Source organism: Falco biarmicus, chromosome Z (genome assembly GCF_023638135.1).
Source record: "Falco biarmicus isolate bFalBia1 chromosome Z, bFalBia1.pri, whole genome shotgun sequence".
NCBI lineage: Eukaryota > Metazoa > Chordata > Aves > Falconiformes > Falconidae > Falco > Falco biarmicus.
In genome coordinates, this window is record NC_079311.1 from 43,450,176 (window position 1) to 43,469,373 (window position 19,198).

Genomic DNA, 19,198 nt, shown 5'->3' on the forward strand with positions numbered 1-19,198 from the left:
ATAGTACTGTTAAGAGGAAAGGAAAAAATATAAACAGTGTGGTAAACAGAACATCATACAATACGTCATTTCCCTGAAGAACAGATGCTACATCTGAAACTCTTTCAATATATTCACACTACATTTTGGATCCAATGCTGCTTCTTTTGACTCAAAGCTCCAACTGCTTCCAGTGTGAGTTTTCAGTACATAGTCAATGCAAAAGGATTAGGCCCTTTGCTACACGAGGTAAGAACACTACATTAAATGCTTACAGTGAAAAACAATTGATTTCAAACAGCAGAGTTGGCTCAACAGAATGGTTTGGGGGGGGGGGGGTTTAATACTGAAGGTAATGTTTTTATTGTATTTTTAAAGCATGAGACAAAGGTTTAAACACAATTATGTTTAGTGCAGTTTGAGAAGTGTGTAGAGTATGTACAGTTTTGTGGCATAATGGTGTGGTATTATAAAATACTACCTTGAGTTGAATACAGCTCTTTAAAACATGCTTAGCCATATTATGGCCTTTCAGTGGTGAAAATAGTAAGTATCGCCATGGAATGAAGACATTCAGTTTTCTGGAATTAATTCTAATTTATACCCATCTAACAAAGAGGAAATTTTAATGCTGTATTCAGCCAATGACAATGCACTATAAATTAGTGAAGTACCAGATCATGTGGGTTATTGTTCATAGTATGTAACATCAGTGGCTCTCATTTGGGAAAAAAAAAAAATCAAAATAATCACATTTGATTCTGCTACTGCTTTTACAGCTCTTCTATCCCGATTATAATGGACGAGATTCAAAATGCCCTTGAGTCTGATTGCAGAATCTAACTAGGTTAAAAGCACTTGTTTAAAAAAATCAGGAAAATAAAGCTTTTTAGTTTCTGTTAAAACATGCCTTGGACATTTTAATGATGGCAAATAAGGATTACAAGACATTTCAACTTTCATGTAGGTAAGCAATTAAAAAAAAAAAAAAAGCTTTTTGTTTATGTTCCAAAACACAGTGGTCGTGGTACTATCACATTAACAACTCATGCCAGCAGGTTAAGCAAAGTACAACCAAAGTTAGGCAAGTGTTAAATTATTACAGACTCCATAGCTACTAGGTACACGCATAAAGTATATACTAAAAGCTTGCATTTTTATGGTATGTTTCATCTGAAGAACTAAGTACTTTATAAGCACTAATTAATTAAGCTTTCCAATTCCATGAACAGAGCAGGGAGTTGGTTTGTCCAGGACTACAAGGGAAGAGCTAGGAACAGAATGCAAGCTTTTTAGCTTTACCTATGCAGGCAGAACACCAGACAAGTTTACATTCCTGTCCTAGGAACCACAGTCTACCAAAGGTCATTATCAAGGATATTTTGCCTCATCTCTTATAAAACATTACGAGTCCTTGTATTCATTTATGCATTCACACACAAAAGATAAATGTGCACGTACACACACATAGGTACAGACACCATTATGTGTACACATACACATGCACACAGACACATGCACAGCGTGCATCTGTTTTCAGCATCAAAACTCTTCTAGTCCCAGAATGAAGTCCAAACACCACTCTAAAAGTCTGAGGGAGTTTAATTTTCTTTTCCTTTGGTCTTTTCTATGTAAAACTGGGAATAATGTAGTATGGAAATTAGCACTGAGTATGTAAAGCTATGCCTTGATACTGCAACATATCAAATTTCAAATCAAATTTTGAACACAGATTGCTCTTTCTCTAGGATACAAGATGAAGCATAATAGGATTCTAAGTGTCTCTAGTGAACGTTGATGGGAGATTGTAGGAAAATGCAATTATAAAATGACACTTCCTGTATTTAAATGGTGATACAACATTATAAGGCCTCTTTTTAGGTAGAGTACAGGTACACTAACAGTATAAATATGTCTTGAGGCATTAAGTATCAAGGTACCAGTACTTCACATTTTATCCAGTAATCCTGCTATGAATAAGGTGGTGACCAACAGAGGACACGCTCTGAAGTATAGTTCCCACTGCAAGCTGTGTCATGCCAGCAGTCATACCGGGAGCATCTGGGATTTGTTTGACCCTCCTGTACCTCAAGCAGGACTGTAAGCCGTTTACAACAGCAAAGTTCTTGCCAGCTCTCCTTTAGCGGGCCCCTCTTATAAAAAAGCCAATTTTCCCCAAGAGACTGCTTCTGGCTGATCGAGGGTCACTCCAGACAACGTTTCGGTCGGTGCTTTGACGGATGGCAGCAGGCATTGAGGCTTTACCCTTCCGCACAGCGCTTCCCCTACAGCGGGGCGCACCGGCAGCAGGTGCCGCAGCACGCACCGGCACCGCCGCACGTACGGAGCCGGGGGAAGGGGCCTACCCGCCCGCCCGAGCCGCAAGGGAGGCTCTCAGGGCGCGGAGGCGGCGCCCCTTCCCCGCGCTCCGTGGGCCCGGTTGCCGGCAGACCCTGCCCGGGTGCGGCGCTGGCCCTGTGCTGCGGGCTGTGCGTCCCCGTCGCTAATGGCACGAGATGGCGGCCGCGCACGGTGACGAGCGCCCGCACGCAAGGCACGGGGGCCCCGCCACGGAGCCCTCGGGAGAGCCGCCTCCCGCGGGCTGGCGGCGCAGAGCCCGCCCCGCCCCGCCCCGCCCCGCTCCGCTCCGCGCCCGCCTGCCCGGCCCGGCCCCGCCGGCCAACGTCACGCCGCGCCCGCGCTCCCAGCCGGCGGGAAACGCACCCCGCGCGCAGCGGGGCAGCAGCGCGCGCCATCCCGCCCTGCCGCGGACCCAGGCGAAGGGCGCGCGCAGGCGCCGCACGCACGGCTCGCCGGCTGCCGCCCTACCCCGCCCCTCCTCGCCCGCCCGCTTGCCCCACGTTACTTTGATTGACAGCTCAGCTTCTCCACTCTCCTTCCCACCGACCTTCCCCCTCCTCCCGCCTGCTCCGCGCGCTCCGCGCCGTCCTATTGGCCGGCGCGGAGCGCTCCTGCCGATCCGCCAGAAACGGTTCCCAGCGAAAGGCTGAGAGCCGGCGGGACTCGGGCTCTCGCCATTGGCCCGCGGGGCCGGGACGCGTCACGGCCCCACGTTGGTGCCGGGCCGGCGATTGGGCGGCGGCGGCTGCTGCCCCCCCGCGGGGCGGCGTGGGCGGGGCAGGACGGCTGGTTAGCTGGCGGAGTGTGAAACCGCGTGCTAATGTAAGCGGCGCGGGCGAGCGCGGCGCGTCCCCCTCGGCCGCGCATCCGTCCCGCCGAGCGCCTCCCGCGGGGCCACCCAGCGTCCCCTTTCCCTCGGCCGGTGCGGAGGGGAGGAGGAGAAGGGGCCGGTGGCGTTTCCGGCCGCTCGGGTCCGCATCTTTCAGCTGGGGAAGAACTTTATCCTGGGCCGGCCGGCAAGAAGCGGCGGGGCAGCGCGGCGGAGGATTAGGATGCGGCTGCTGCTGCTGCTGCTGCCGCCGCGATGTACCGCGCTCGGGGCGCTCTGGTGAGACACGCAGCTCCCCGATGCGCGCCCGCCCGGAGGAGGCTGCAGTGGTGCCGTTGCACGAAGCTTGCCCTCTGATTTAGCCTCGATACGGACGCGCTTTTTATTTTTTTTTTTTTTTCGTTTTTGTTTGCCCTCCCGACGGGGCGGGCGCCTTGGCCGGACGGGCCAGCGAGCATTTTGAGGGGTTTCGGTTTTCTTTTGTCCTAGGGACCCCTCTGCAACTAACGGAAGAGTCTCTGCTGCCTGTGCGCTTCCCCCTCCTCTGCCCTCCTGCGTTTGGTGCATGTGCTACTTACTGGAGCTGCGCTGATCGGGGCCGCCTGTGCAGAGCCCCCCCACCCTGCTCCCCGCCCTCCTGCCGCTTTCCTTCCTTGTTCGCCGCTCCGTCTCTTGCCGATGACCTGGCCCCTCCGCCGACGCCCGGGAGCAACGCGGCCCTCCCTGGAGACTTTCTCTCGTCCCACCGGCTTGCGACGGTCCCGCCGCTGACGCCGCGTCCCGCATCCTCCGCCTGGATTTTCCCCTTTCGGCAAGGGGCAGAAGTGGGGAGAGGATTCGCCTCCGCCCGCGGTTTCGGCCTTACACTTGCACCGGCAACTTGCGAGGCCGAGAGGGAGATCACTCGCTGCCGCGGCGGCGCGGCCGCTGCATCGCCTCCCCGGGCGCCGTCGGGTCCCGTCCCGTCCCGCCGCGCCCGGGCGCTGTGGGCGCCGGCCGCAGCGCCGCCGAGGAAGCGCGGAGCGGCGGTGACCGTCCCGAGCGCGGCCCGCCCGCCTTCCCCGGGCACCCCCAGCCCTTCCCGGAACAACAGCAACAAAGGACGCCGCGGCCGGGGGATGCTCCCGCGGCGGGGGCACTGAGCGGCGCCTCGCCCCGCTCCTCCCCGCGGCGGCGGAGGGAAGGCGGCCGGCCGGTATCGCCGCTCCTGCCCCCCTCGGCGCGCCGGGCGTGAAGCCAGGGCAGGGCGGGCGGCTCTCCGCAAGAACCGCATTGCGAGGGAGATCCGCCGCGGCCGGAGCCATGTTCCCCCAGAGCCGGCACCCCGTAAGTACGGACGGCGCGGACGCTCGGCGGCCCTGGGGGCGCGGGGCCGGCCGGGGAGCGGGGCGGTCCGGGCGCTGCCCCCGCCGGGGCTCCCCCGCCGGGCTGCGGGGGGGCGGGCGCCCTCCCAAGTTTGTCCTCTCTTGGGAGGAGCGGCGCGGCCAGCGAGAGAACGTGCCGCCTCCCCGACCCCTTTTGTTCCGCGGGCAACTTACTTGCCGCGGGAATTGCGGCGAGGAGTCGCCGCCGGGCCGGGCCGGGCCGCGTCCCCCTCCCCGCCGAGCGCGGCGGCCGGGTCGGGGCGGCCGTGCCCCCGCGGCGGGGGTCGCGGGGAGGAGCCGGCACGCCCCGCTTTCCTGTCAGCGGCGGCGGCAGGAGCGGGTGGGTCGGGGCCGGAGCGGCTCCCCCAGGGCGGTTAGCCTCGCCCCCCACAGATGAGGGACGGGAAGGTGGGTAACGTGTGCGCAGCGCCCCGGGGCGGGCTGGGCTCTCCCTCCCCTCGCCCCTGCCGGGGCGGGCACCGCCGGCCCCTCCCTGCGGGGCGGCCGCGCCGTGTCTGAACATGCCTCTCTCTCCCGTGCCGGCCGCCGCTGCGCCAGACCCCGCACCAGGCTGCGGGCCAGCCTTTCAAATTCACCATCCCGGAGTCGCTGGACCGCATCAAGGAGGAGTTCCAGTTCCTCCAGGCGCAGTACCACAGGTGAGCGCCGGCGGGCCGCCTCGGGGCCGGGGGGCGCAGCCCCGGCTGGGCGCGGGGGGCTGCACTGGAGGGCCCCGTCCAGGCGGTGGCGTGCGATGTCGAGGCTGGGCCCCGCCGCGGGGCCAGGCACCACCGGCCGCCGCCGGCCGGCCTGGTGCGGGGCGGCGCGGGGAAGCCGGTCCCTGGCGGGGCCGGGGGTGCCGGAGGACGGGGCGGTCGGGAGGGCGGTGCTGCCCGGGGCGCGCCCTCCTGCCGGGGTAGCTGCGAGGGGCGGTATTCTCGAAGCTGGAGCGGTTCGGTGCTTGTACGCGTTAAAAAAACAAACAAACAACTTGTGAGGGGTCCTTACGTGGAGGATTCTTTTAATTATGTCGAGGAAAGACCTGCGCTAATGCTGCGGCACAGAGCATTAAGGAAGCTAATTCTCATGTTTGCTCATTTGCGAGTGGTGTTAATGCAATTATTAATAAAATGCCAACGTGCAGTGCTTAAAGAGCCGAGAAGGATTGTTAAAGCACACAAGTACTGGAGTACTCATACAAACTTGACGTGAATCCACTGAGGCCGTGGCATGTGTTCCTGGCTGTTGTGCAGTGTCCTTCAGACGTTCTTGTTGCATTTGTGCTTGCTGTTGAGGTCCCTACAGAGATTTAGTAGAGTGTGGGTTCTTGCATACACAGGGCAATTGGTATAAAGGGGCATTAATCTTCCCCAATTTTGTACTTACATGCACCTGCGGGGCCTGTGTAGGAGTAAAAGCTTTGCAGGTTTCCCAGCCAGAAGTTGCTTTGTTTTGATTAGGTTTCCTCTTTCTTACCTGCGATACTGTTAGCCTAAATCGTTAACTTGTTTAAGCCATTTGTTACTTTAGAAGTGCATTGTAAACTATAAACGTTTGTTGTTGCAGCTGGAAGTGAAAAATGCGGGCTTACACACCAAATGTTCCCTCGGTCCTTTACTAGTGTCATAAAAAAAAAAAAAGAAATTCATCAGTGTGCCAGAGAACAAAGACGATGTCGAGGCATTTGCCCTCAGCGAAACTAGTTAGAATTTTATCGTTGTTAGTGATGAGATAGCAAGTGCTGAATGTGACTTCTTTTCATTTGTCAAAACAAAAATACAAACCAAACTTGCAAGTAAATGATAGTCAGTTACTGATTTTTTCAAGCTCTGGGCAAGATAACCTTAGCTAGAATGTACCTAAGGTTAAGAATTATAGACATACTCAAGCTGTAATTGTAAACCTGAGTGGTGTTACTTGGCAGTAACTTACTAAGTGGTGTATACAAGGAAATACTATTTTTTTTGCTACTGAGAAGTACTTTGAAGAAATTCAGATCCTGTTCTGGCTTGAAAGTTGTTGCACTTCATGGCAGCTCCTTGTCAAAGCATGAAGATTGGATATGTTTGGGTTCTGGAGACAGTTCGGGTCTCATACAGCACCCATGAAATACCTTTTAAATTTCCTGTTCAGCGTTTCTGCTTAAAGAATGAATTGGGTCTTGCTGTCTGCATTTGTGTGTTAATGAGTTTTGTTTTTTTTTTAATTAACTGTATCTGTTAAAATACAAATGAAGTAGGTAGATGTCAAAACAAGTGACATAACACTTATATTAAAGTGTGATCTATTTTGTAGCCTTAAATTGGAATGTGAGAAACTGGCAAGCGAAAAGACAGAAATGCAGAGGCACTATGTGATGGTAAGTATATTTGTTTTTTCTTTATTTCGGTAAATATCTCCTAATACAATGTAAAGCAGCATAAGAAAATAACGTATGGTCCTTTATTTGCAGTATTATGAAATGTCGTATGGATTAAACATTGAAATGCACAAACAGGTAAGGCATTTTGTTTTCTAAACCACAAAATCTGCGGTGTGTCTAGTGCATTTAAATGTAGCTGTTCTCTTTATGTTCGGGTGACTATATCATGTGTCTGAATCAATAGGCTGATTTGTAGCTGTGATTAGTAAACCTTTGCCTACCTGCTGTCAAATGATGTATAGATTAGGTTGAGTGACAAGGCTTTCTTGGTATTGGTCGTGAAAGACGTTGGCAAAAATAGGAAAGGTCTTGTGTCCGTGGTTTCAAAAATATAATTCAGTGCTTTATGTGGTTTTATTTTGTTAGTGAGCCTTTGATGTGTAGAACTGGTCTTATGCATGTGTAGCATATGTAGTGATAGTTGCTCCAATCCTTGCCATTCAAAGGTATGAAAAGATCAGTGACTTGGAAAGCTCTAGTTATGACTATGAGTTTGCAAGTTCCCATAAAATTCACACTTATGGCCACTATTATGGTGAATAAAAAGAGTATTGAACTGGAACAAGACACTAAGGACCTCATAAGAGAAGAAAAGCTAAATGATTGCTCAGCCCAGAGGACCCTCAATTGAGTAGTCATTGTCTGCCAAATAAAGCATTAATGGCAGGGTGTAAGTATTCTGTAGATACGCTGACATTCACTTTTTCATCAAAATGCTGGTACAATAAGTCTTTCAGAGATCGATGGCCTCTTTAAAAAAATTATCATTAGATGAAGTTGCACAGTTGGACACATTTCAAAGTGCAACAATACAATTCTTTCTTGATGTGTATGTGCTATTTCATCTAAAACGCTTGTTTCATTAAATTAAAGAGCATGGCTGACCGGCTAGGGCACAGCGAAGAAATTGATTAGTTCAGGCTTCAGATCTTGAGTATATTCAAAGACTTTCATTAAGCAAGTGAATTGCAGAGTTGAATTTTGCTTTTGTAACTCTGAACTCTTTGATATTTTTTTTGGTTTGGTTTTTTTTTCCCCTAAAAATATTGATAAGGATATTGCAGTTCCATGATAACTTTCTGTCTGCAAAGCTGGGTAGGTATTTTCTTGTTTTTTAGAGGAATGCATGTTCGAATCCAAAATGCTGGTAAAAGAAGAAATATTATGACACCTCGTTTTCTTTAAAAAGTAATGCAATGAATAGGAAGGCAGCACAACTAGAGTAGTGTTTGAATTGGTTCTGTACTGTATCTGTATTAGTATTCTTGTGTCTTGTGTTTTAGGAGAAAGTCAGTTTTTCTGTGAGGTGGCTTTTTCAGGCTTTGTGATTTTGGAGATTTCTTTCTTGGATTTTATGTTCTGTTTTTTGATTTTTTTTTTTTTTTCTGCTCCTAAACAACTTTTTGGCACATTAACCTGTGAGGAAGCCAATGTCCGTATAGGAACTGCATTTGGTGCAAAGTGGATGTTGGTTTTGGAAGATCTTTCAGGAGAATGTGTGATTTCAGTAAATGTACTAGGAATTAACTTTAGGTAAAAATCAATTAAGCCCACAAGATTAAAGAGTGTCAGAACTGAGGTTTCCACTTTGACCTTAACATCTGTGTATTGCAAGGGTTTAATGTTCTGTATATATGGTAACTATAATTACATACCCAGTAGGCAGTGATACTTCAGAAGCTTTTAAGGTTTTTGGCAGAGCATTATACCTATGTTGGTTCTAGCCAGGGAGAGTAGAGCAACTTGCTCTGTGTATGTTGTTAAGAAAATAATAAGCTTTTGAAGGCATAAATACATTTCCCTGGATGTGAATCTCAGATATTATGTTTTTACATGTTAAGTAATTCTAACTTCCAATAAAAGTAGCACCTTCATTTTAAAGACTCTTGATTTAGGTGCCTGAAGTGAGGATGCCAAATGGTGCTACAGTTCAGTATGTAGGTGGCCTTAGATTACAGGAAACAAAAAAGCCTACCAGTGACATTCTTCTGAATTTGCACTGCTAACAATAAGTTCTGAGGAGGCTTTTGGCAGATAGTAATCATAATTCTTATTAAAAACCGGTGACGTCTAGCCCCAAGGGTGTAGCCAGGCTCAAATTGATGCTTTTTGCTGGCTGATCACCAGCATGGCCTAAGTGCTCATTATGTTGTAGAGAGGGCCTTTGGAGCTCTCATTATGTTTGACAGGAGTTCTCTCTAGGGGGAAACTGGGCATTAGCTAGACTCCTGACAGGCTGAAATTATTCCTGCTTTAAGGCTTATAACCAAATGCTAGCAAGGCATCATCAGGGGACATGAAAAATTGTCATTTCTGACAACATCTTTGTTACTGAAAAATGCAGTGATGGGGAAACTTTCCACTGAGCAAGCTTTAACGTTTTAAGGCCTGCCTCCTATGTGGATGCTGCACTCTGTGTGAAGCCCTTCAGAGTGCTTGGGTTGCTGATTGAAAACCAAAAAATTACACTGCATACACTGTGTACATCACTCTTAAGGTAGAACCGCTTTGATGATAAAGTGAAGTAGTTGCAGTTTGCCTGCATATGAAAGGATCGACTACTTCTGCTGATACAACTGTATCAGTACTTCCCTCTTCATTTAATTTGGTATTCTATTATAATTTGACCAAAACAGTTAGTCAAGACTTGACTGTTGCTATAAACAGACTTAATTAGGATGAATGTTCCATACACAAACAGCTTTACTGAAGAGCTTTCCACTTGAATATGTTGCATTTGAGTCCAGAAATGGCCATGGGAAAGATTCCTTCACAACTTTAGCTTTGGCATGACACTTCACAGAGTTTATTGCATAACTGTGTACTTAAATTGACATGCTGCTGCATTTCAACCTGCTGACTGAACAGTGTTCAGGAAATAATCATTTTTGGCATATTTGTGCCTGGTTTGTAGGTTTGGGTGGTTTTTGGGGCTTTTTTTGGTGTTGGTTTTTTTTTGGGGGGTGTCTTGTTTCTGTGTGTGTTTTTCTTATTTTTTAAGAAATAAACTCTGAAATTAAGAGGATGCTGTGTGTCAATTCTTACATGTTTGCAGAGAAATTACTTTAAGGTGAATAGTTACTAAGTTCTGCATACCTGAAAAGGAGACTAGCACCTGAGGATTTGTTTAGGTTAAATGCATTTGATTCACATATTGTTTTCATATGTGTCAAGGGGACAGAATAATTAAGGATGTTTTGTGTGGTCTTAAGTTTCTCTTTTGTGTTATACTGTCCAGGTCAGATCTTCTCCACCGTGACATCTGTGGCTGCAAAGCAGATTGGGGGAAGTTCTGTTTAATATCGTTATTGATGATCTGGATGACAAGATTGAGTGCCTCCTCAGTAATTCTTGCAGATGACATCAAACTGGGGGGAGTGTTGACCTGCTGGAGGGCAGGCAGGCTCTGCAGAGGGATCTGAACAGGCTGCACCGATGGGCTGAGGCCAATTGTATGAGGTTCAACAGGGCTCAGTGCCGGGTCCTGCCCTTGGGTCACAGCAGCCCCACACAGCGCTACAGGCTGGGGCAGAGCGGCTGGAAAGGGCCTGGTGGGAAAGGGCCTGGGGGTGCTGGTCCACAGCCGGCTGAGCGTGAGCCAGCAGTGTGCCCAGGTGGCCAAGGCGGCCAGCAGCACCCTGGCTGGTACCAGACACAGTGTGGCCAGCAGGGCCAGGGCAGCGATGGTCCCCCTGTCCTGGGCACTGGTGAGGCCGCACCTCGAACGCTGTGTTCAGGTTTGGGCCCCTCGCTGCAAGAGGGACGCTGAGGTGCTGCAGCGTGGCCAGAGCGGGCAGCGAGGCTGGTGCAGGGTCTGGAGCACAAGTCTGATGGGGAGCGGCTGAGGGAACTGGGGCTGTTGAGTCTGGAGAGGAGGAGACTCGGGAAGCTCTCTACAACTACCTGAAAGAAGGTTGTAGTGTTGTGAGTGTGGGTCTCTTCTCCCAAGTAGCAAGCAGTAGGACAAGAGGAAATGACTTCAAGTTATGCCAAGGGAGGTTTAGATTGGATATGAGGGAAAAATTTCTTCACTGAAAGGCTGGTGAAGGATTGGAAGAGGTTGCCAGGGAAGTGCTGGAATCACCATCCCTGGTGAGGACCTTAGTTACATGGTTTAGTGCCGGGCTTGGCAGTGCTAGGTTAAAGATTGAACTTGATCTCAAAGGTCTTTTCCAACCTAAATGATTCTATGATCAGCTGCTAGGGCCAAGATGTAGAGTTGGTTGGGTGTTACAAAATACCACTGTACAAGGTTACTGCCCCTGGCTATTAGAAAATAACCTTTTTATTTTAACGAGCTCTGTCATCTTATGGCATAAGTCAGAAGATAAGGCTTCCGGTGCATTTAATACCTGGATTGTTTAGGTGCAAGATTAGGTTGTGTTCAGTGGCAGGCAGCCAAAGAAAGGAAAATTCATTGCCGCTGAACCAATTGACAGACTGTATAAACTACGATAGTATCTGGGTTTCAGCTCTCCCAGCAGTGACAGCTTGGTTTCCTTCTCTTTGGGTGGGTTATTGTGTTCTCTCTGACCTGTCAGGAGGCAGACCTGTCATTCAGTACTTTGCCTCTTATAGAAGAGTATACAAACTCCAAAACTGTGTATGTTAACCAGTTGTACAAGAGTTAAATGTCTGTTTCAGCCTGGACTGTTTTGTGGCATATTTTCTAATGTTCCACAGCAAAGGACAGAATCTTCTACTGGTATCTCATTAGAATATCAGTCTTCAGGAGTGGGTTTAATAGAAGGGAATTAAGAGCTTACTTAGCTCTCTACAGTTCCTGAGTAGGATGGCTGTGCTGTTAAAAGGGATTTGAAGATAAATTAATTTTTTTTCCTACTTGCAGTTTAATTATTGGAATGAAAGACTTGATGATTCCTTAAGGTTTTAGTGGTATGCAGTAAGTGTTTCAAGAGCATTTTACCGTTGGAAGTGCCACATAAGAATGTAAAACCTGTTTTTTTTTTAAAGAGAAAATGGTAAGGTAGGTTGGGACATAATATTTTTCACTCAAAAATTGTACTTTATTTTACTGCATGCAGCCATTTCAGCCACAGAGTTGCCAGTCTGAGTGTGGAGGAAAGACTAGCATAATGACCTTTCTTGACTTTTGGACCACATTCCAACTCAAGGTCAGCATTATCGTGAGGGAGTTATCTGACAGATTCAGGGCACTGTGTGAAATAAGTCTCCATGTGGCTTTTAGATAACCATATTGTCAGATACCATCTATTATGTCAACGCCATATACGACTTAATCTCTGAAGTATGTCACAGTGTAAACACAGTACATATGTTAAATACCGCCTGATCATCTCACATTTTAGACTTGGTCTGCCAAATTTCAGGTTCCTCATAATCATGGAGGGAGAGAGAAAACCTGTTCCTACCGGCTACATTTTTAAATTTCCCTTGCTTTGCTGTAACTTACATTGCCACATGTCTGTTGATTTACAAACTTTACAGATTGCTTCAAATGGGCAAAAAAAAAAATAAAAAATGTCCTGGTATCTTCTGGGGCAGGGAGAAGAGTAAGATGGAAGATAACTTTGTGAATGAGTGGTACCCTTCTGTCACAACAGATTCTAGGGAAAAAGCTGAACGCTTTTCCCCCTTCTGCTGGTTGTTACACCAAGTCAAGCTGAGCATGTTAATTGCCTTTTCTCCCACCCTGCTCCAGCAAGTGTTTGTGGCAAAGTAGTAAAATAGCATTGTGTCTCTGGTGCAAAGTGGAAGATAGGATCTTTTAGCTTTGATAGTACGTCACCATTGGCATACAGTAAAAGCCTTTAGAAACACTTTTAGATTAACTGGTGCTTATCAGAAGACTGCACAATACTGTTCTGTTAAAAAATGGTAACAGCTTTGAGTAGAACTAATGAGTTTATGTTTCCACTTGAAGTAAGATTTGGGGATATTTAATGGCAATTATGTCAAACACTACTATTTTTGTCTTTTCCATCACACTTGTTACTTGGACTCTGATTGTAACTATTCAAGCAATAGTAGTTGCTCACATAGTTTCTTCCAGAAAGGGGAAAGCCAACAGCTGATGGAGAATTCTTGGTTTTTCAGCATGTATTTGTCAGAATAGCTTGCTTAAGAGATCAGACATTATTACTTGAAGGCCATGGCTTGCTTGTAAATTACTTGCAGGTTGGTCCCAATGTCAATCTGAACTTGGAACCTGTGCTTTTGTAAGTATCAAATTTCCATCTTAAGTATTTTGTGGAGGAGTTGTGTGACCTCTCTGGGCAGCACTTTCCAGTGTTTGACCCTCCTTCATTGTGAAGAGTGTTTTCCTTCACTAACTGGGACTTTGCCTTTCTGCACTGGTGACTATTGCCTGCCTTTTGTTCTTCTGCTGTGCACCTCTATGAAAAGTGTGGGTTTGTCTTCTCCATAATCAAGAATTGGTGTCATGGTTTAACCCCAGCTGGCAACTAAGTACCGTGCAGCTGCCTGCTCACTACCATCCTTCCACTCAGCCCTCAGTGGGATGGGGAGGACAGTCGAGAAAAAAGTCAAACTCATGCATTGAGGTAAGAATAATTTAATAATTGAAATAAAATAACATATTATAATAATAACAATTGTAATTAAAAGGAGAGAGAGAGAGAGAAGGCGAGAGGAATAAAACCCAAAAGAAAAAAAAAACCCCACAAGCGATGTACGATACAGTTGGTCACCTCCTGCTGACTGATGCCTAGCCAGTCCCTGAGCAGCAATCAGCAAGTCCTGGCCAACTACCCCTGTTTATGTAGTCAGCAAGACATATGGTACGGAATATCCCTTTGGCTAGTTTAGGTCAGCTGTCCTGGCTCTGCTTCCTCCTGGTTTCTTGTGGACGTGCTCACTGACAGAGCATGGGAAACTTCTGGATTAAAGTAAGCACTACTCAGCAACAACTGAAACATCAGTGTGTTATCAACTTTATTCTTGTACTAAATCAAAAGCACAGTACTGCACCAGCTACTAAGGAGAAAATTAACTATCCCAGCTGAAACCAGGACAGTCTGCAGTTGGATGTCCTCTTCCATTAATCCTTTTCTTCTTGAAACTTAATTTCTTCCTGGTACATGTGTGCTCCGATTCCCTGATTATCTTACTGGTCACTTAGTGACTCGTTCCAGTTTGGCAACATGTTCCTTTATGTCAAAGAAGGGGAACAGAAAGGGGAACAATTTCTTGTAATCAGCCAGCTGGTTACAGTCATACTGTTGCATCCTAGTATGAGGTGTAGCCTTCATCAACACAAGGGTGTGGGGCTGAATGCATATTCAACTTGTCCTCCAGGACACCTGTGCCCTGTTCTGCAAAACTGCTTGCTCTAATGTGTTTCCACCCTGGCTGTGCTGTTGTGGGGAGGAGGTTGTCCCAGGTGTAGGACAAAACCCAACCTTTGTTTGCTTTGAACCTTATTTGCACTGTATTTATTTGATAGCCCCCAGTTCTCAGAATAGACAAGTTGTTGATGCCTAGCTGCTTTTTCAATGCACTCAAAATATTATCTCTCTCTCATAACCCATCTGTACTGACTCCTTTTCAGGTTGGGCAGTCCCAGCCTATGCAGTTGTGTAGCTTTCCTTGATCATATTCCTTGCTTTTCCCTCAACCTTTTTCATTTTTAGCTTAGCCTGTTGAAATGAAAGGGATAGAACTACATGTAATTCCCAGGGTGCAGGTGAACCAGAGATTTATGTTATCACATTATTTTGTTTTCTGGATGTTTTTCTTTTTTTCTTCTTAGTAAAGTTCCCCATATCCAATTTCTCTTTTGGCTGCCATAAAATGCTGAACTGCTGGACTCTCTTTTCATGTTTGAGTTCTTGCTGATGAATGATGATCGTAGGCTCAGGAGCCATCATTTTACATTGAGTCTACGGGTGGTTACTCCCAGCGTGTGTAAATTTTGTATATATGCAATTCTTTTCATTGCCCATTTAAACTTGTAAGTCTCATTGCAGTTCTTCAGCCATTGTTTTTACTTTGAATTCTCTTATGGAGCACTCACTGCTTACTCACCGCTTGCTGTCTTTTCTAGGCTGCACTGCTGAACATATTCATAAAGGAGATTGTAGTGAAGGCTCCTATGGAACTCCACTGGTGACCTGTTTATGGCATAGTGCTGGAGATGACTGAAGAGTAGCTTAGAGCTTGCTGAAATAGAGTTTATTCTTAAATGAATGCTAGTTTGAATCTGACTAAGAACAATGTTGAATTCTCTTGTTTGGAACCATAATCACAGTATGTTTAAATGGAATTGTAATAGAATTTATTATAGTTTGTAGCATTATTTCATAGGGTAATAGTATTTTAACTTTGTAAGTGTTGAGCATTATTTTAGTGGTTAGCAAGCTATGAAATGTACTTTCTAGTATGGGGAAAACATTTCAGGAAATTTATCAGATTGGGTTTCACTGAACTTTTCATAATGATGATAGTATACTGTGGCTAATGATAAATTGCACAGTGTCTAAGAGGAGTCTGTTCTGTAATTGGGCATTGGCTGAGTTTCTCTCACCTGTTCTTTATGTTCTTCAGATGTGTGAACAAATTAGCACAGATGATATAAATTACAGATTAAAGTTCTTTGAGGGGTGCTGAGTAGTAATCTTTGTCAGGGCTGCATATCTGGAAATAGGTGATCCAAAGAGCTAACTAGCCTTTTTGACTATGTGATAAAGCAGAAAATTGAAGTTAAATTGTGTTTTGGTGTAGGGTTATTTTGCTTCTTTTGGTTTTGGGGTTTTCTTTGCCCTCCTCCCCCAGACACATGGGTGTTCTTTTTCCTGTTTTGTCTTTTTTTATTCCTCTTGAAGCTTTTTGATGTTTGTGTAAACAGTTGGTCAAAGCAACTTACATGTAAGGTGGCCAGTCAGTGTATTGACAAGAACAGACACAACAGAAAACTGCATTAGGAGGCAAGCCATTGGGATTTGCAGTAAATATATTACAGAACTCAAGTGAATTGCCGATACTGCTTGTTTAGCAGTTTGCAAGGGCAATGTTAGTATGGATTTTTGAATTAGAAGGGAAGGACTGTTCTTTCTCTGTGCTGGAACATCTAGTTGATGGCTAAGGATAAAATTGATTTAGAGAACAAAATGCTGCTGCCTCTGTTTGTACCATTTAAAAGGTTTCTATGGATTAGCAGACAAAACCAAAAATAGCTTCCAGTTTTGGAGAAGGGGAGCAAGAATGAGTATACTTTTCAGCTGCACCTTGATTAGGTACTAAGTCTATGAGGAAACCTGCAGTTGTTAGGTCAAGAAAAGGAGAAGACATCTGAAACTGGGTGGTTCTAATGATCTGCAGAAATCTGCCTATTTATGAAATGGTTTAAGTGTTCTAAAATACCTGAATTTCTGTGCTTTCTGCTTCATGGTATGATGTCCTCAACTTTATTAAATGTAAAAGTTTGAGTTAAATTCCTGAGGGATGGGAATGAAAACACCATAATTTCTTGGGAAACATAACTAATAGGAAGGTCATTCTTTTGTGGGGTTGTCACAGTAGTTTCTGTTTACGATTTTTGTTTTGTTAAAAAAAAAAAGCTGAAACACTTATTGCTGTTCTTCATGGGCGAGTCTGAGTGCAAGGTCATTCTGAATTTGTTTTTGTAACTGGCTATAAGGTTTCCAGCTGTTATTTTGTAGACAGCTAGCTGTCTGGCTTCGAATGATGGACATAAATTGCCAGTTAAGAGAATGCAAAATCTTTAATTAACAAGACCTATGGGAAGCTCTTAGGTTGTTTCTTTAAACTGAAATACTGTCTCACAAATGGAGTTTGTTATGTAGTGTGCAAAGAGCAGCTCTGACAGAGCCAAGATATCATTTATTGTATGTCGATGCAGAGGTGGGTGCTAGGTGGCAATCCACACCGCTAGCACACTGCTTAACACATAGCATAGCTACTTTTTTATACACTTTGAACTATTGTAAACAATTACATTTAGCCACACTTAATTCTCACTTGTTCTTGTGAGCTTCACCTGCATTTGAAAGTACAGCTTCCCCCCAGCCTCACCTGTTTTGTGGGGAGGGGCCTTTTTTTAGTCTGGGGCTTTCTTTGCTCAAGGGTGGAGCTTTTAATATGCTAAGTAGGATAGTTACGCATAGTTCCAGTAATTTTCTGTTTGGTCTCAACTGTGTGGTTTTCCTTGATCTTCTTTTGTTATGTCCCAGCTTGACATATTTACGGAGTCTGTTCCTTCTCCCAGGGTTGTGTTTTGTTAACTGCTTGTAACATTCTGTTTTTCAAATTCTTTCTTGTTTTTCATTGTAGATATTTACATACTCTGCGTAAAGTTCAAGTCTGATCTAATACGAACCAGTCTACATTATGAACTGCAGAATCACAGCACTGGAAAGGACCTAGTGCCTCTCTTGTGTCCTAGCAGGATCAGCTATACCAGTGTCATTGCTGATAGGGTGCTTGTCCTGTTAGCAAAGACAATAATAGTGGTGACTTGTAAGCTCTGTAGGTAGCAGAGGGAGAGCAGGTCATTCTCTTGCCTTCCAGAACCATTTTCTATACCCCTAGAGTCTAATGTTCATTTTCTGAACGTTGGTGCCTGGCTGAAGTACAGTGCCTGAAGTAAGTGCAGTACTCCAGGGGAGGAAGTGCCGTGCTGAGTAGCATAGAAGGGTTACTTAGCGTACATCTTACTGTGGTGGTAGCTTTTTTTGCAACAGCATGCTATTGACTTATGTTCAACTTCTGATCTGCTGTGACTGAGAGATTCCTTCCTGGCCCATTATTTCCTTTTCCTTTATGTTCCTGTCTAGGCGTGCTATGGTCCTTTATCCCTATTTATTCCTATACTACTTTTTCATTTGTAGTTCATTTTTTCCATTCACTGCAAAGTGAGTTCTGAAGCTATTCTCCAGCATATTCTGTCTTTCCAAGCTTGAAGCTCTCTGCAAATTAAGGCTTAGGGCAAATGAAGAGATCTTCATGCTTACTAGTAGGAAATACAGAAAAATATTGGACCTATGATACATACAGAACTTTTTAATTTGCAGAAGAGAAGGGTGCATTCATACATGGTTTAATCACTAAGTAGTTTTGTACTTGTTCCTGTGAAGTTTTAGCTGTGCTGTTTGTTGCCCCTATAGTGCTATAAGCAACAAATTCTTAGTGAAGACATTGATATGATCTGCCTCTCAGCCATAATTACTTTACTTTTTGGACATTGCATCATTCTGATTGCTGTTCACTGCTAAAAAATACTTTTGTGATCTATATCCCAGTTTCACCTAGATGTCTATGGATAAGGGGCTTTTTAGTGCCCCAAACGTAAGGACTAGTAATTAAGCTGGTGTGTCTTTGCTCCTTTGCTTTCCCTTTTCTGTCTGTTGGGCACTGTTCTTTAATAATTTTGTATCCAGTTGGCATCTGCAGGTTCTGCAGGGTGTCCACTAGCTGCTCAGTCTTCACCAATGTGCTCTTTCTGTTGCATCAGGCCTAGTCAATTTGGAGACATTTTACCTGGAATACTCTGATCTGTTCCTTTCCTGTTTAAGCTGCAGTGTTGACCATGTGTAACTAGTAATTTATATTAATTATGTGGTTGGTGATGATTCTTGTATAGTCAAGACAGGTGGCAAAAAGTATAGACTTTCTGAACTTCTTGGTGTCTCTTGACCACATCTTTCCTTTTCTATTTGAGGGGACTGGACCACTATTTTTTTTTCTCCTTCAGCTATTCCAGCCTGTAGAGCAGTAACTTTACTTCAGCTGTTGTTTACTAGCGGCATGTAGATACCAAAACACATGCTTCTGTGGTATATGTTCATACTGTCTCACCTGGCCTAGTTTCCACTTCCTGTGTGCTTTCCTTTTTGCGTGAATTAAGTCAGTTAATAATTTGGAATTTGGTCTCTTGGCACAATTCCATCCCTTCCCTTCTTCATCTGTCCCTTCCTCTTCGATTCACAGATGTATTGACTATCATCAATGTCCTTAATATTTTTTTCAAAAAGAAAATGTACATAATACCATTTTTTTAATGTCATTTTTCAGTAACAGGTCTTACAAAGCTGATCTTACCAGGTGGTATTCACTTTCCTGAAGTCTTACCAGCTTTTTCATTCTTCCTTCCTGCCCTGATGATTATAAACTAGGCAGGGATTATGAACAGTCTTAATCAAATTAGTTGCTCTTTGGACAGTTTCAATTAGTTCTTCTCTATCAGAATGTAATCTAGATGGTATCTTTACTAGTTCTCTTCTA

General features: G+C 45.6%; 1 protein-coding gene across 9 annotated transcripts in view; it reads left to right on the forward strand.

The window, feature by feature from the left end:
- Window positions 1-4,366: 4,366 nt before the first annotated feature.
- LOC130143173 (transducin-like enhancer protein 1) overlaps window positions 4,367-19,198 on the forward strand; it is a 162,518-nt gene continuing 147,686 nt past the window's right edge. For 8 of the 9 annotated variants that reach the window (XR_008819668.1, XR_008819669.1, XM_056325833.1 and 5 more), the window contains exons 1-4: window positions 4,367-4,495; window positions 5,092-5,192; window positions 6,829-6,892; window positions 6,986-7,030. Coding sequence is in view for 7 of the 9 variants with exons in the window: in XM_056325833.1 (XP_056181808.1) it covers window positions 4,472-4,495; window positions 5,092-5,192; window positions 6,829-6,892; window positions 6,986-7,030 (234 nt within the window). In the remaining 2 variants the exon portion in view is untranslated. Of the gene's footprint in view, window positions 4,496-4,565; window positions 4,942-5,091; window positions 5,193-6,828; window positions 6,893-6,985; window positions 7,031-19,198 lie in introns of those variants that run through there. The other variant, XM_056325829.1, reaches the window with a different exon arrangement.